General features: G+C 44.4%; 2 protein-coding genes across 2 annotated transcripts in view; both read right to left on the bottom strand.

The window, feature by feature from the left end:
* iqsec3a (IQ motif and Sec7 domain ArfGEF 3a) overlaps positions 1 to 7,372 on the bottom strand; it is a 37,986-nt gene extending 30,614 nt beyond the window's left edge. The window contains exon 1 of the mRNA XM_062382316.1: positions 6,628 to 7,372. Within this exon, the coding sequence (XP_062238300.1) occupies positions 6,628 to 6,708 (81 nt within the window). The 5' untranslated portion in view covers positions 6,709 to 7,372. The remainder of the gene's footprint in view (positions 1 to 6,627) is intronic.
* LOC133949175 (uncharacterized protein DDB_G0283357-like) overlaps positions 6,782 to 16,176 on the bottom strand; it is a 40,618-nt gene continuing 31,223 nt past the window's right edge. Inside the window, exons 3-5 of the mRNA XM_062383378.1 lie at positions 7,495 to 7,562; positions 6,901 to 7,375; positions 6,782 to 6,800 (exon numbers count right to left, since the gene is read on the bottom strand). Coding sequence (XP_062239362.1) covers positions 6,782 to 6,800; positions 6,901 to 7,375; positions 7,495 to 7,562 — 562 coding nt within the window. The remainder of the gene's footprint in view (positions 6,801 to 6,900; positions 7,376 to 7,494; positions 7,563 to 16,176) is intronic.

The following is a 16,176-nucleotide window of genomic DNA, read 5'->3' as shown; positions in this document are numbered from 1 at the left end:
CCCCTTCCCCCGCTGACCTGCGCTCACAGTACATGTTAACAATAAACACTAATCAGAAGTTATTAGGACACGTAGGCGACAGGACTTAAAGTTTACTTTGTGTTTGTCTCATTCGCTCCCACGCAGCTAACACACAACACGAGATGAGATGAGAAGTCATATATCGCCCAGCCCTACTAGGGGTTATATGTGTTAAAGGGGCTCGTGCATGCCATGTCTATTCTCCTGTCCATACCTGGGGTGAGTGAAAAATTAACATCATGTATGAGTGGAATAGCAGCGTAGGTGGAATGAATGGGGTTAATATGAAATGGGGTAATTGTTGTGGAAAGGAGAAAATAAATGCAGTTTACAGGAGATGGAGGCGTTTATTATATCCAATTTTCCCGAGGAGCAGGCCCAGTTCAGATATTAAAGTCCAGGAACTCAAATAACAATATTCTCAGATGGATCTGTAATTGTATTCTACAAACTTGTCTTGTGATGTTTGCACTGGAACTATGTACAGTCTGGTCAATGCCACAGTTTAAAGAGGGAGCACAGTAGTAAAGGCTGACTCATGGCAGTTGGACAAACTTTTCATTTCCTCAGCAAATAGAACTCATAATCTCTTAGAATTCCACGGTGAGCTCATCCACGCAACTCGAAATCGTCTGAAACTGAACAAGCCATTAATCTTGCCTGTGAAAAATTGCTTGAATGCTGTGGGAAACAGATAGAGGTGTAATATAGCCGTCCTCATCTGGCTGCGGCTCAAACACGAGATGAAACCTCATTGAGTTTCCCAGAACAATCAGGGTGTGGGTATCTTTGGATGTGCCCAGAAAGCGCTTATCTCCTCGAGTCACTTTGAAATCCTTTTCATTCGGGGTAAATCAATGAATATAATTCGGTTTCTCTTCTAACTCTATCAAGGGCACAAGTGTGGAGGAGGTTTGAGCTCCGAAAGAATAGAGGTACCCCGTTCTGTCATTTCACCGACATGAAAAGAGGTACATGTTCTAAATATGCTGCTCGGGAATGCAAATTAAAAATAGCGTGCCAAATTCGAGGAAATAGAAAATCCTTGCCGCTCCCCTCCCTCCATGTTCACTTAAGAATTTGAGCTTGCTTCTTGTGTCAGGCTGAACTGTACACGAGGATTAATTTGGTCCAAGTAAAATACCCTTCCTGTGTGTTCAAAAGCAATTGGGCGAATGGTTCCTGCGCCCACGGAGGATTCAAAATGTGACTTTCAAACCGCTAATCTTCTTTCAGTTTAGTCTCGGACAAAGTCACCCAGCCACCTCAGACGGACTTCTGCAGAGAGCCACTGATAGGCCGTAATGCCATTTGTGATAAGCGGCGACTTCAACAAGATGCCGGCCCTCTGATTGTCATTAGAGGAATGAAATCCCACACAAAGCTCTTTGGAAAACGTGGAACGACACTGAATATCCATCTTATCTGCTCCATTTACTTTTCACTGCAGAGCCTCTGTGAGCAAAGTGAGACATACCGAGAATATTAAGGTAGTTTCCCTGAATAAAGGAGCCCTGGTTTGGAGATGTACTGTATCTGCTGGTGAGCACTTCTCCGCGGACTGGTCGGACTCTGTCTGAGTATCCATTACTTTTTAGACTGGATTGTTCTGTGGCTTCACTGTGTTTAGTCAAGGTTAGCCCGGCTGCTGCACCAAAATCGACTTTGTTTTTAGCTTTCTAGTCTTTTAAAGACGGGCAGACGGGGTAATGTGATTGTCCTCATTCCTCAGAAAGGTGTCCCTCTTCATCAAAACAAATTCGACAAAAGGTTTTGCCGCAGAGGTGCCCTTGGACCCAGGAAAGGGGCGTCAGCGAGGCAGCGTTTGATTAAATGTGGCGGGTGAGCTCGTTTCTGAATAAAGCATTTGGGTCACGTTGCTTTCTTTATCGGAGTGTGTATCTGATACACTTTGCAGTTCAGAGGGAATTGCGGCCACCGTTGCGAGCTATGGCGTGACGGACGGAGGAAAGAAGCACATAAAGAAAGTAAGGAAAGTAAACAGGATTTGATGCCAGGCTATCGGGGACTGCGGTGGAGCAAAGGTTGTGTGGTAGTTAAACATCATAATGGTAAAAATGACAGCTTCTAATGTTGTCATTATTTATCATTTCTGTCCTTTTTCACGTTTTTACATTTTGCATTTTAACTATTAATGCAACACAACATGATTCTTTCCACTGTACAAGTCTCAAACCTTTAAAAAAGGTTTTGATAACACAAAAGTTGGATTTGATGGTGTCTTAAATTGATATAGAGCAACGTTACTATTCATTTAATTGTATTTCCAGCCGCCAGGTAAATGTAAGTCCACTAACAACCTGCTTCTTCAGCAGCTAAATGCTCCTTTACCTTTAACTAGGCATCCACGATCCACATTTTTGGGGGTTATTGAACAATTTGAATAATTAACACCTCGAAGAAATCTGATTGTGGATGGAAACACAAATGGATGGAGAGAGATTAACTGATTTACAATCAATCTCCTAAAATGTTAATATTGCCATGAAGATGCTGTTTTCGACATTACTTGTGGTCAAAATATAATTGTTAGCTTGAAGTCTGATACCAACACACTTGACAACTGTGTAAAAAGGGAAGGACAAACAAACATCAAAAACTTGGATCAACAGAGCACTAAAGAAAAACAAGATGATTTAACTCTGTGGGGATGCGAGTCCATGCCTAGAGTGGCAGCCCCCCATTAGCCAACTGTCACTTCCAACGCTGATTACTTCACTAAGCGCTGATGGAGCAAGATTATTCCAGAGACACAGTGGTTTGACAGAGACGCCGTGATGGCGAGGCTCTGTTCCACCAGGGTCTCTAAATCGAGTTTGACAGGCAGATTAGCACCACACTGACCTCCCCATGTTCCCCATTTGAATGAGAGCTGGGAAATAAAACACACCAGTCTCTAAACCCCCTGAAGTCAGAGGGAGTTATTATACGAACATTTGAGGTTATAATACTATAACACTAGATGTGAAACTCTGAATTTCCCCTCCTCTAATAAATTCAGATTTAGAATATTAAAGTATTTCTCTATTTACGAGCTACAAGTTGATTTGACTACTTTTTAAAAAAGTCAAACAGCAACGTGTGGAAGTACAATTCAAAGGATGGGAGGATCTATACCTCAGCACACTCAGTAATAAAACAGCTATTTTAGCCAGTTAGCTTAGCACTTTAAGATGTGCAGCAAGGTAAAAAAAGAGCAAATCTCTCATGCTGCAGAAACACGGGGGCAAGATGCAAAGCTGCAATTATCAGCGTTCATGCTCGTGCACACTTTCTCACTGCACAGAAACATCTGCATGATTAATGAGATGATTATATAAGAGCAAAACTGGGACACGACTAACGCTGACTGTATTACAGAACGAGGAGGACAATTGCAGAATCCGTTCAGCCGATGCATCCGTGACCAAAGTCGGTGACCGTGAAGGGTCAGCGGTTGGTTGAAGACGGATTCTGACGCAGAGGGAAGTTGTATTCATGAAAGAAAATACAATTATAATGAGCGATGTCATTCAAACAAACAGAAAAATGTAAGATTTGTACTGTTTTCATGAGCAACCCACAGAACAATGTCATGAAATCTGCTCATTTGTGCCTCTTTTTTTTTTTTATCAGCTGTTTTAAATAAGTGACTAAAACACATTGAGCCTCTTAATGTGTTTTAGAGAAACACAGATCTGACCCTGACCCGTTCCCTGTTTGGTATCTCTTGCACGTCACTCGCTCATTTCAGTGCAATTATGGGTAAATTCAAGCTGTCAGATTTAACTTTTCACTGCTGAGGAGATAGATGCCCTTTGATTCACGGGCATCTAAACTATTCAAGCAGAGATTAGTGGCAATTACAGCGCGACTGACGAAGCGACTGATGAAGAGCAAATTTGTGGGTGTTACATAACCGGGGAAAACACACACTGATGTGTTGCTTGGGTTGTGAGAGTTTAAATCAAATTGCAGCTAGAAAATAAGTCTGTGAAAAACACATTCATTTAAGTAGGAACTTGAGGAATCATTGAGCTGACAAGGTCCACAGCACTTTATATTTCATATTTAATATTTGTTAATTGCCACAGGTCAGTGGCAATGCTTTCTATTTTATGAAATCTTATTCTGGGTAAAGTCTTGGGCCTTGTTAGGACAGTAAAGTTTTGGATCTTGAGCATACTAACAAAGTGCTGACCAGGAATCATAGAAATAAATGTTTCAGACGTTTTATTCAACAGTGTTTCTTATGATTTCATGTTTAATTATTTGAAATTATGAGCTGGCAGCTAGTCCCTGCTTTATATAATGCAGCACTTTCACATCCAACAATATGGAAGTTGAGTGTGTTTTAATAGGATTTATTGTTATTGTTATTATAATTATGATTTTTATATTCCTCAAAGACTGTGTCATGGCCGTTTCACACAGTTCACAAGTTCAACAGAGGAGGCGACTCCTTCTACAGGAAGGAGAACCACCTAAGCATCTTTGCTGGGACAGCGTTAATGCATTCAGCTGAACTCCAGAAATGCAGAAATACATATTAATGTTATGTAAATCACTTTCCCTGCGGCACGAGGGCAAAAAACGTGAATGCAAAGATTCACCAGCTTTTCTGCTTTAAAACGTTATTTAAAACTTAACAATTATCTACATTTTCAACCAAGTCGAGGCGAGTTCAAGCCGAAGCTCTTCGTCATGAGGTCCTCGGCCAGCAATCAAGGTATCGCCCCGCGGATCCAATTACTCCGACATTGATCTGTAGATCCATCAAGACCCTGCATCCCCAGCTGTTCGGACTGAAGATCAATCCAGCTGATTGTGTATCTCCAGCATCGTTGACAGGGAGATAGCGAATGAGTGAGGGGGGGGGGGGGGGGGGGGGCTTTGAGACTTGAGATTAAAAGAGTGTAAATGGAGGTGAGAGGGAGCTGTGGTTAAAAGAACCTTGGAGAAGTGACGAGTGAGGAAGTGAAGTCCAACCTGAGCAAAACTGGATGTGACGGGTTGATTTACAACCACCTCTGACATAAACCTGGAATATTTAAAGCTGCATTATATTAACTTTCATCAAAGAGTGCAAACTTTCAGAGCTCAATTTGTTTGTCCGAAAAACCAAACTTTATTCTACATATTTAATTTGCAGCCTTTCAAAACAGACAAATCAATAAAGTTGAGGAGCTGGAATCTGCAAAGGTTGTGCATTGGACCTTGGGGAAATTAATCTAGGGCTCTTATTGCTGCTGTTTCATAAAAGTGTGGAACTCAAAATCGAAGCACCAGAGGCAGATCATGGACTGGATATAAAAGTGGTCGACACGTCTCCACTTATTCCCACTATTCAGAAATGAAGCCAAACTATTTCAGATACAAACATCCCCATCCTGCACATTTGAAGCCAGAGTCTGTGCAGAAGGAATCAGAGGACAGAGCAGTGGTAGCAGGGTCCTGTTGATGCAGGTTCTCGACCAATCACAAGTCAGTCTACACTGTCAATTATGACGTTTGACTTAATTTTGTGGAATCAAATAACAAATTAAAACCAAAGTACTCGAAAAAAGTAACACTTGAACAAACATCAGTGTGAAAAGAACTACCTAAAGTGACAGTTTTGGGGGGGAAAACATTTACTTGTACTCTGTCCGTTTCCCATCCACTAATGCACCCCCCCTTGTGATGAGATGAGTGTAATGAAAGTGTAAATTCACTGCACTGCCCCTTTAAACCAGTGATCTAATGATTCGATTAGATTCTAATCTATTACATGACATTAAACTTCGTAAAGTCTTAGTTCCAGTCCCAGTGAACTGCCCTGGGGGCCACATGAGGAGCCCGGCACATTGGACCCGAGCTCCGCTGCCTTACCTGGTCGTCGATCCACCGACTGGAGGATGTCAGTTAAATGGATGACAATGAAAATGGATGGCGAATGGTGAATGGTTCTCAGAATGGAGACCCACAATGCAATGCAGATGATTCCCGAGCCCCTGATGAAGAACACAGACGTGAGAACATGGGAGACACGTGTACACGATACAGTCACAGGTCGTGGGACACATCAGGTTCAGACAAAGTAAACAGTCACATGCGTTTCACTGTCCAGCAGCAAACAAAAGTCATGCAGACACAGAAGCAGTTTGTTTGTACAGTGCCTTCGTATGATCTTGTGTGTACGTGTAAATACGCATCATCGCTAAAACAGAACCCTGATGAGCACGAGTTTCTCTAAATCTCAGAAAAAAGTTGCAACACAGCTTTAAAAATACCAATTTAAAATGAAGTTGCCGGACACGCACATTCACAATCCAACTTTAATGAAAGACGCAACCAGGTGAAGAATGTTGATGAAATGATGACATGGTAGTTATGAAAAAATGCTGGTTAATGATGATGATGAAACGGAATTACACAGTTTGGGTCGTCAGAAAGAGCCAATAAGGATCAATGCTACATAAAAAAAATCATCAACAATTTTTCCTCCAAACCACCTCCTCTTGATCCACAAATCTCAACGGACAGGTCGGACCACAAGACGCACAAAACACACAAGCCAGGTAACTGTACACTCCGCCCCTCCCCCAACCCCCAACACAACCCTACCTGCTTGTTTTTGAGGTCAAGCGAGAGCTCATAGTCCGAGGTGGCCGTGTGCGAGCCGGCGCCATTGCGCTGCACCCTCATGGGCGAGGCCGTGTGGTGCAGGCTGGCCCTCCTGGCCGCCCCACCTCCTTTAGCGCCTCCCCCTTCCTCCTCCTCATCCTCTTGCTCCTGAACTGCCACGCCCTCACGCCACTCGACCTCTGACTCTTGCTTTCTCTTCGCCTCGGCAAAGTCTTCCAGCTTCTGGTCCTCTTGCTCCCCTGCTGGCTGCACCTCTCCGCACGGCGAAGGGGATTCAGGTGCGTCCCACACGGCTTCTTCGATCGGAGTCTCAACTTGAGGCTGAGGCTCAGGCTCTGGTGTGGGCTGCGGTACTGGTTCGGGTTGAGGCTGAGGTTTGATTTCGGGTTGGGGCTGTGGCTGTGGCTCTGGCTCTGGCTCTGGCTCCTGCACTGGCTCTGGCTCCTGCTCTGGCTCTGGTTCTGGCTGTGGCTCCTGTTCTGGTTCTGGTTCTGGCTCTGGCTCTGGTTCTGGCTCTGATTGCGGCTGTGGGTGTGGCGGTGGAGTCTGTGGCCGAGTCTCTTGCTGCTGTAGCTGTGGTTGTGGTTGTGGTTGTGGTTGTGGTTGTGGTTCCGGTGCTGGTTGTGGTTCCGGTGCTGGTTCTGGCTGTGAATGGGCCTCACTCTGCAGCTCCCCCTCTCCTCCCTTCCCTTCCTCCCCCACAGACGATCCTGGAGGAAGGTCATCGCTGCAGAAAGGAGGAGAAAATGCAGAGTGAGGTTGCTGCTGCATCCGTGGTGAGCTCTGACCTCTTCTCCACGCTGCTCTGGGTTAGTGGTCAGCAGTGGACCCTGTGTAATGTCTCACTCTGTGTGCAGGGCCGGTTCACCTGTCTACCTGCTCTGCCCTGTCGGCCTCGCTCGTCTGTCTGCACACTGACAGACAATGGAAACGAGGGAAATACACAGCACAAAGGACAGCGGACAGCAAAACCACAGTGTGCGAGAGCGAGGACAACAAAAAAAAATGAAAGATCAAAAGCGATTATTTATTTCAACAGAATCTTCAGAAGGGAAAATGAGAAAAAACAAGAAGATTGAGAGCCCATTGCGACACACACACACACACACACACACACACACTACACACACACAGAGACATGGGGGACGGTCATGCACTAATACAACAACTCTTTCAGACCATATGTGCCGGTGAATGGTGGCTGTATGAGTGTTAGTGTGGGAGGCGGCAGCTTTTTTATGGTGTAACAACGATGCAAGGTGCAGCCTGACACGCGGAGGGAAGCTGGTACTGCAGCGTGTTAGCTTGATCGGATCCTAAAGACCGGCTAGAGACTTGTTATTCTTCCTCTGTCTCGCTCTTCACTTTCTTTTCTTGTGTTTTTTTCAGTGCGGAAAGATGCTTGAGTCCCACCTGTCTTTATCTCTTCCAGTGTCCCATTCGTGTCTCCCATTAAAAAATGAGGCGGTGACAAATTAGAGCAAAGTCATTTGTGCATATTTCATGCAGTGCTTCATGTACTATATATATACATGAAGTGCATTTGTGAGCCCTTCACTGTGCATCTATCACACAAGAGCGTTTAGTGTGAAACAACCAAATATCTTTAGAGACAATAAATGTCAGCGGTTTTGTTTGGGAGCATTCTGATCTATTGACTTGTTTTACTTCATCGTCTTCTCTAGTTTGACAAAGTATTGTAAATCAAATTAAACAAAACATTAAGCGTCTGCATCCGTGTTTGAGGAGCTTTAAGGATGTACCTGTGAACCCCCCCCCCCCCCCCCCCCCGCTGCCACATCTTCTCAACGCTGAGGGGGGAACAGTACTTTAACTTCTTGAAACCAACAATACAACGTTCACCACCAATGTGTATTGTGAAACTGTCCAAATCCAACCGAGCCAAACGCGACCGAAACCAAAGAGGCGTTTAGTTTTTTTCCGTCAAACAATATTTAATATTTATTATTAGTTATTGACTAGTTTATATGAAACATTACTTTTGACAGGATATGGGCACTTCAAGGGTCCGATCAGATTCCAGCTGGGGACAGTGCCCTCTTTTGCCCCATCCCTGGATCCACCCCTGGTCTCAATGTTCACATGTGAGGTCTGAGCCAAGTCCACCTCCCGTTTCTATACATCCTGTCCCCCAGTCGTGTTTTGCTGATGTTATAGGGGGCAACAAGTCTCCACTTCCTGAAAGGTCCTTTGAATTTAGAGCAGGTTTTACAGACTCGGCATGTTATTACCCAGATTAGGCTTTTGGTTTACGATGATAAGACTGGAGTCAGCGAGCACAAAATCAGGACATCCACTCAGCCATATGCTGCGGTGGAAAATCGGCTTGATTCTCCCCAGAGCCGCAGGAGGATGCTTCACATCGAGGACAAACTTTTAGTCTAAACAGCATAAATCTGCGTGTTTGCCAAAGTTGCAGAGACAAGTGAGAAAGTCAACACAGAGAGGGGGAGGGGGGGTGTAACCTCTATACACAACCGTCCAATTATGTGTGTGTGCGGCTAAAAAAGAGCTGTATTATATAAAAGAGTGTGCCAATCTATGCATCTGCTTACATCCTGTTCTAGCCCCTGTGTTTGTTTGTGTGTTTGTAAGTGTGTTCACAGATTTAAATCGGAGTCAAACAGATTTGTGTGCTGCGAAACTCCCGTCTACATCCCTGCGCAGGAGGCTGACTTCTCATATTCATCGCACATGGCAGCACATTTGGGGAGAAAGTATCTTTAGCGGGGGTATAGCCGGGGTCTGCTCCATCTAAAATAGAGCTCGCGCGAGCAATGAATAATGAATGGAGAGATAGAGTCTGCTGCCTCGACACTCAGTTTGCAGGTGAGCTGCTTTTTGCTTGTGCGAAAAATAGACCTGCGTGGAAAAACAGAAGTATTCGATTAGGGAAGGGGAGTCGCAAAATCTGAAGGTAGCTGCGTCACGCCTGTTAGCGTTTTGTTGCTGGAGCACTTATAGTGAGCGATAATCTGACAAGCAAGAGGCTGGATTTCACTCAAACTCTGATAAAGGAGAATAATAAAGTTCTGCACACTCTGGGTAAAACTGTTCAAAGGGATTATTTTCAAGGACACGTAAATAAATCACTATAAAAGGTGAATGCAGTCACTGATAACGTAATGCACGCATGCATGAATGTGTGTGTGTACAGTGATACATTTGCATTATCCCCACGTATGAGCTTTACTTTCCTCCAACGCCACCATTTCTTTCATCCATTTTGACACACACTCACACACACACTCACCCTCCCTGCCACCCTTTCCTCCACCGGCTCTCAGGAGATTGAGTGGTTCCAGGTGACAACGTGATTGACGAGGAGGAGACGAGCCTTGGACGCCGCCTCCCTCCCTCCCTCCTCACTCCTCACATTTTTTTTTTTTTTACATATGTCAGCTCTGAGGATGGATGAGCACAGCAGCTTCCCTGGATTCCATCCTTCCAGAATATAATTAGGGGTCTGTTTACGTCTCCTGCTCTTTCTGATGCATGATTGCTAACAGGCTCCTGGTAAAGTATGACATGAGTCCAAGTCTGTTAGCGTGTGTGTGTGTTTTATTTATATTGTTGGTCAGCTGGACAACTAACAATACAAATTGCCATTGGAGTAAACTGAAATTTAGCAACATTTCCTTTCAGCTGCAAAGGAGACACTACACATATAAAATACAGGGGAAATACAGCGAAATTAAATTGAATTAAGATGCATGAGAGAATAGGATTTATTCTGCTTGTTGCAGAACAGAATTTCCATCCATGCATCCTTTGAATCTGATCGAATCATATGTGTTATTTAGCAGAATTACAGGGATGTTACACATGTGCTGAGGTATTAAATGAATATGGGCTCATATGCAGTTTTTGATCTGCTTTCTTTGTATTCACTGTTTGTCTGGCCGGTGGTGACGCTGGTTGCAGCTTTTCTTTCTGAAACTGTAAACGTGACCTGCAGGAATAAAGCCGCGGCGAGTAAAGACCGGCTGCAGGCCTCGTGACCGTCTCAGTTTCTCTCTCAAAAGCCTGAGTGGCTCAGCACCAGGCGTGTGCTCCATTTTCGAGTCCCAGCAGAACAGCACGAAGGAGAAGCATCTTGAAGACGCTGCGTCCTCATCACTCTCATCCATTACCACCGCTGCAGACAGGTGCAGCTGGACAGCGGCAGCAACGTCTGACTGAGACATCAACTCCGTGCTTCTCACATGAAGCATCAAAGACTGGGGACAACATGCACGCAGCATCTCTACTGTCACTCACAGAGGGTTTTAAGTGATGCTCTGAAGTCTGGGATATACGTTTGCTATTCAGACATTTTGGACATTTGGATCTAGAAGCTAAAAAAAAAAAAAGGAGCAAAACTAGCACGAACATTTCTTTTGATATGGTTAGAAAACATTTTGACTGGCTCAGAAAAAATAAATTAATTTAGAGTCAAGTTTGGAGCCACAAAATGCTGGATGGAGAAATATCAATATGTTTTTTCTCAGCTCTGAAAGTGGACGAAAGCAGGAGCTGCAGGAGAAGTGAGGGTGAAACACAGATAAGCTCCAGTCCCACGGCTGACTGCAGCCACTGAGCATCAAACGTGAAGACCACTATCTTTTATATAGGCGATTCACTGATTAGAGCGTGTGAAGTGTGAACTCGGCCACCGCGGGCCCGCTTCGACTTTAATTAACCTTGAGCTTCTGCTGCATCATCAGCGAGGTGGTGTGCAGCAGCCGCGGTGATGAACCCCACCGACTGACCACTGGGGTTCAAGGGGTCTATCCTCTGGTGGACCCGACCACGGAAGTGCTGACGTCGGCGTTATGTGAGGATGGCCGCATCAGCAGAAGTCATCGATCCCCGGAGACGCTGATCACTGCTGTTACATCTTGTTTGCCTATTATTCCAATGCTGGACACGGATCTTGTGTTTTATTGGAATATCTGTGGCCGAGAAGCTTTGAATGCCTTTTTCAAACCAAGCAGGAATCGGTCGTCTTGTCACTTGCGCTAAATCCCTCTTCCCTGACCCGCTTCCCCCCCCTATATCTGCTCCTCATAGCCCTCATTGAGAAGGATTCAGTTCATCAGGCAGAACACAAGGGCAGGCGGCAGAGCACAAGCTTCTGCATTAATGAGCAGATTTCATTCTTCCCGGTGCATGGGGATGGTGATGTATGGGCTAGGTTCTTTTCCTCATTGCATCAGCCGAGTGTATTTGAAATTCATCAGTGTCGGTAGAGGAGGGGAAACTCAACTCGCGCCGCAGAGGAGGATTCAGAGAGAAAGAAGATGTCAGATGGCAAACAGAAGTTTTTGAATACCCCTGTGTGATTTCTTTTCTGTACCCCTGATAGAACGCCGCGTTGTTTCTCCCGATCCCTCTTGAATAGAAAGTCATAGGTAAAGAAGCTTCTGCCTTTGAGGAAATTCACTTCAATCTCTCTCTGCTGAATTTCATATACAATAAAAACTCTGCCGCCCCGACAATGGCTTCTATTCAAGGCGGCAATTTTCTTTACAGTTCATTTTTGAAAGTTCTCACTCCTGAATGCGACAGCTATTCAAATGCACAATGTCAGCCTCGGGAAAATTAGCATCAAAAATGGACCGGCTCTCCCTAATCACCGGGTCAAGTTGAGTCATTTTTCTTCATTGTTAGCGATCAGAAAAGAGTGTGTACAATAATGGCCTCCTCCTCTCTCCCCCTCTGTCTCTAATCTACCACTTCACCCTGCTTAACCTCCCTGTAAACATGCATTTATGGCAGCTCGGGAAGAAACTCGAAATACAATATGACATTGAGCGGTCGCGACTGCTTTGAGAGTCCCGGAGTGTGAGCTGAATTCATATTTTTACAATTCCAATGTTTAGCAGGTGCAGGTTATGTTCGGTGTCTATCTATCTATCTATCTATCTATCTATCTATCTATCTATCTATCTATCTATCTATCTATCTATCTATCTATATTTTATCTAACTGTCTATCAATCTTATCTACTTATCTAACTATCTTACTCACTGACTTATTCACTCACTTGCTTTTCTATTCTTTTTTTTTTTTTTTTAAGCAGTTGTGTGTCCTGAGTTGGAAACTGATTGGTTGTTGCCTGTAAGACGATCGTGCCAGCACCGGGTTCATGGTCGGTCATACTCAATCGTTAAAGCAACGTGTACATGTGAGTGCTCTGTAAATCCTAAGGGGGGGACTAACGTGTGTACCAACTTTCATGGTAATCCATCAAATATTTGTTGAGACATTTCATGCACAAAACCGTTCAAATCCACCTTGTGGTCACCAAAATCAATAGGGGGTCATCCTTCGGGAACAAGTGAGTGCCTTCACCCGTTTCTGCCCAGTCGAGACTTAAGTGGCTCCACAAGCGAGAACATTGCTATCTCTAAATCAATGCTGCGATCACATGTTTATATCAAACACAGTGAAGTATAAATTATTCTCCAAGTATCACACACTGACCAGCTTCTTCAAATTTAATATACAGGAAATATAATAATAACAGCTACATGGAAGTTCTAGGCTACTTTTAAAACCAAACCACGTATTTCCAGTACTTTAAAAACTGAGAGGTCTGTGTGATGTAGTGCAAGAGATACTGGGATCGGGCTGTGGAATCACGTCAAAAAATATAAATCAAATACTAAAATATATCTCTCTAAATGCCCTCATTCATCAACAGATGAAAATCAATTTGTCTCGTCTGAGTCCCCGCGATCAAGGTCAAATGGAAACGTGAGTCAGCTGCACACACTCACGTGGCCCCATCGCCCCCCTTCAGAGCCGTGTTTCCAGGCAGAGACCATAGAAATCCACAAAAAGGCTCAGAGGAGCCATTTTTCACATTGCTTTGTTCATATTGTCTCCGGAGAGCCGCAGAGCAGCAGCCACATCAGCCGAAGCTTTAGGGTAGAAAGATCAACAAATATAGCCATGACATGTTTAAGTCATGAGATGGGCACTGGAGGAGTCACGTGTTGTTGTTCTCATTCCTGGAGGTGAAAAATTGAAGGCTTTCTACTCTACATGTAACTTAAAGCATGCAAGTGGAAGGGGGATTTTGAAATATTAATAAAAGAGATCTGTCTGTGGGTACGGGTAAGAAACGATTGATCCTTTCTTTAGTCCTGTTCTACACTGGCAACACTATGAAATTCCCCTCGTGTAGACACGCAGTAATGTGTGGTGGGTAACATCCTCTTTCTGCTTTCTGCTCGCCCCATGCGATCAATCTTAAAATGATAGGTAGGCAACGGAGAAGCCAGTCAATACTGCGGTCACCCGGGTGCGATGACTTAGCACAAGAGGAAGACGAGGAGAGGAGCAGAAACTCGGAGTAGCAGCTTGGTCTATATTTATATTCCGAGCAGCAGGAGTGAACTGAAGAGGACTCGAGTTCCACGTCGACTGGGCTAAGTGGAGAATCGGGCTCTCGCTAAAATCTCACGTAGGCGGTATGTTCTTTTATGGAAGGCCAGTGATCGGTGCCACAGGGTGAACAGGTTCAGGAGAAACTACAAAACATTTATTGATGCTGTTGAATTTGAAGATGGAACAAGGATATTCACCCAAAAAACGGTTCCCTGCTCGCACATTCAGTATTTCAAGTCTACACACACAGACCAGTATAACCACAGGCAGTGGGGCACGGGGCATTCGAAAAAACAGGTTGGGCTCCTGAAATATGCAAGACCGGGATTTCAAATTGTATCTCTTCAGAAGCCGTTGCCCTGGGATGTGGGTAAAATAAAGATTGAGGCGGCAAGAGACGGAGAGAAATGGGAGAGAGAGCATCAGGGGGAAAGGGTTGTGTAGATGTATAGGTGAGGACTTTAAGGATCGGAAATGATGAGGATAACATGAGTCAATGTCACAGGAAGTCATCTATCAATGTTGCAGTGTTGAGTATCAAACACACACTGTATATAAAGATGAACTCAGTGTCTTCATCACTTCATCCCACTATCAAGAACTGACTGATTGCCGATTGGGTTATTTGGATTCTCAAGTATCAGTTGTTAAGACCAAATTGTTATGCCCCCCCCTCCCCCCCCCCCCCCTCAATCCATCTTGTAGGTTTTATGTTTTAATAAGTCAGGGGATCACCGAGGTCGTGAGGACCATGAATGTCTACAAATCATTCAAATTGAAACATGTAAAAGATGTTGAGTATTTCAATTTGGACCCAACTGTTAAACCTGGCTTATAAGAGCCATGCTGCTATTGCAGAGCTGAAAATGACAAGGTGCACCCTTGCATGATATAAATGTGACAATATAACATGTTATGATTTGAATGATTTTCTTTTTGCAAGATGTTCTTCCATCCTATTCCAGTTTTGATAATCCCAGGTATTCTCTGTTGTCTGTCCGCTGGTGCAGCATCAAACGAGTCGCCCCCTTTCCAATGTGATTGACAGCTTGAAAAGGACACTTTATTTATAACTTGGGGATGATTTCGAGTCATCAAAATCAAGTCCCAAAGTCTGGAGACCGAGTGAAGTCACAACTCATTGCTGTCAAACTCCGGTCTCCGGTCGCATTCGATTTTGGTCAAATCCCAAGTCGTCAGATTCATGAATTCAGGTCCAGCTCGTGTGACCAGTTGGCAGCACCGAGTACTGAGGCAATAAAAGGGGAGTTTGGCATTGATTGGCCCGGCATGCTGAGGATACATCATGACAGCTCATCTGTCATATCTGCAGTGATAGGACGTTAATTTAACTTTATTTGAAACCCTGACCTGACAATCTGGGAAGCAGACTTCGTGGTGATTGACTTTCTTCCTGCTGAGAAAAGTCTCACGCTGCCACGTACAGTGTGTCCACTTCCTGAAAGCCTAACTCTGATTGTCATTCACCTTCATCCATTTGACGCGTACTTCCCTGCTTCTCATTCACATCTTGTTATGCGTAAGAATGACGAGGCTATTTTTATACCTCATGACAGCTTTTTTTTTATTGCTGCCTGACAGAGAGGAAAGGTTGTGTTCAGGAACAACGTCTGGATAAAGGATTCAGCAGCTGCTTCGCCTCGTTGTGACTGGAACAAACAATTAGCTGCCCCCCTCCCCCCCTCCCCCTGATTATGGCTGTCTTCTATAATCAGTTGGGAAATAATTTTCTTCCAGATCAGAAAGACAATTTCCAATAGCAAAAAGAAAGTTATAGGCAGAATGTGATAATAAAAGTTGACATTGCAGAAGGTGCATCATAAGGCCCCTCTTTTGTCAAACCGATTCAGCAGAGACAGAAAAACTTGTGGTCCCCGTCACCACCGTGTTAATCTGCGGAGGTTAAAGGGGGTAATATATTATTAGAGTCAGTGTCGGATGATTCAGCAAAGTGTAATATTTGATTTGTCGTAATTCACAGCGCCGCGGCTATGATCAAAGTGCAGGATGTCGGCTCCACTCTGACGGCTCTGTCGGCTGCACGCTCAAGAGGATCAGAACAGGAACACTTAAGTGAAACAAAAGAGTGGAGACAGCCACTGCTGTGAG

The sequence above is a fragment of the Platichthys flesus genome, chromosome 23 (assembly GCF_949316205.1).
Source record: "Platichthys flesus chromosome 23, fPlaFle2.1, whole genome shotgun sequence".
Lineage (NCBI taxonomy): Eukaryota > Metazoa > Chordata > Actinopteri > Pleuronectiformes > Pleuronectidae > Platichthys > Platichthys flesus.
The sequence above is the reverse complement of the archived record's forward strand: the minus strand, read 5'-3'. Positions and strand labels throughout refer to the sequence as shown.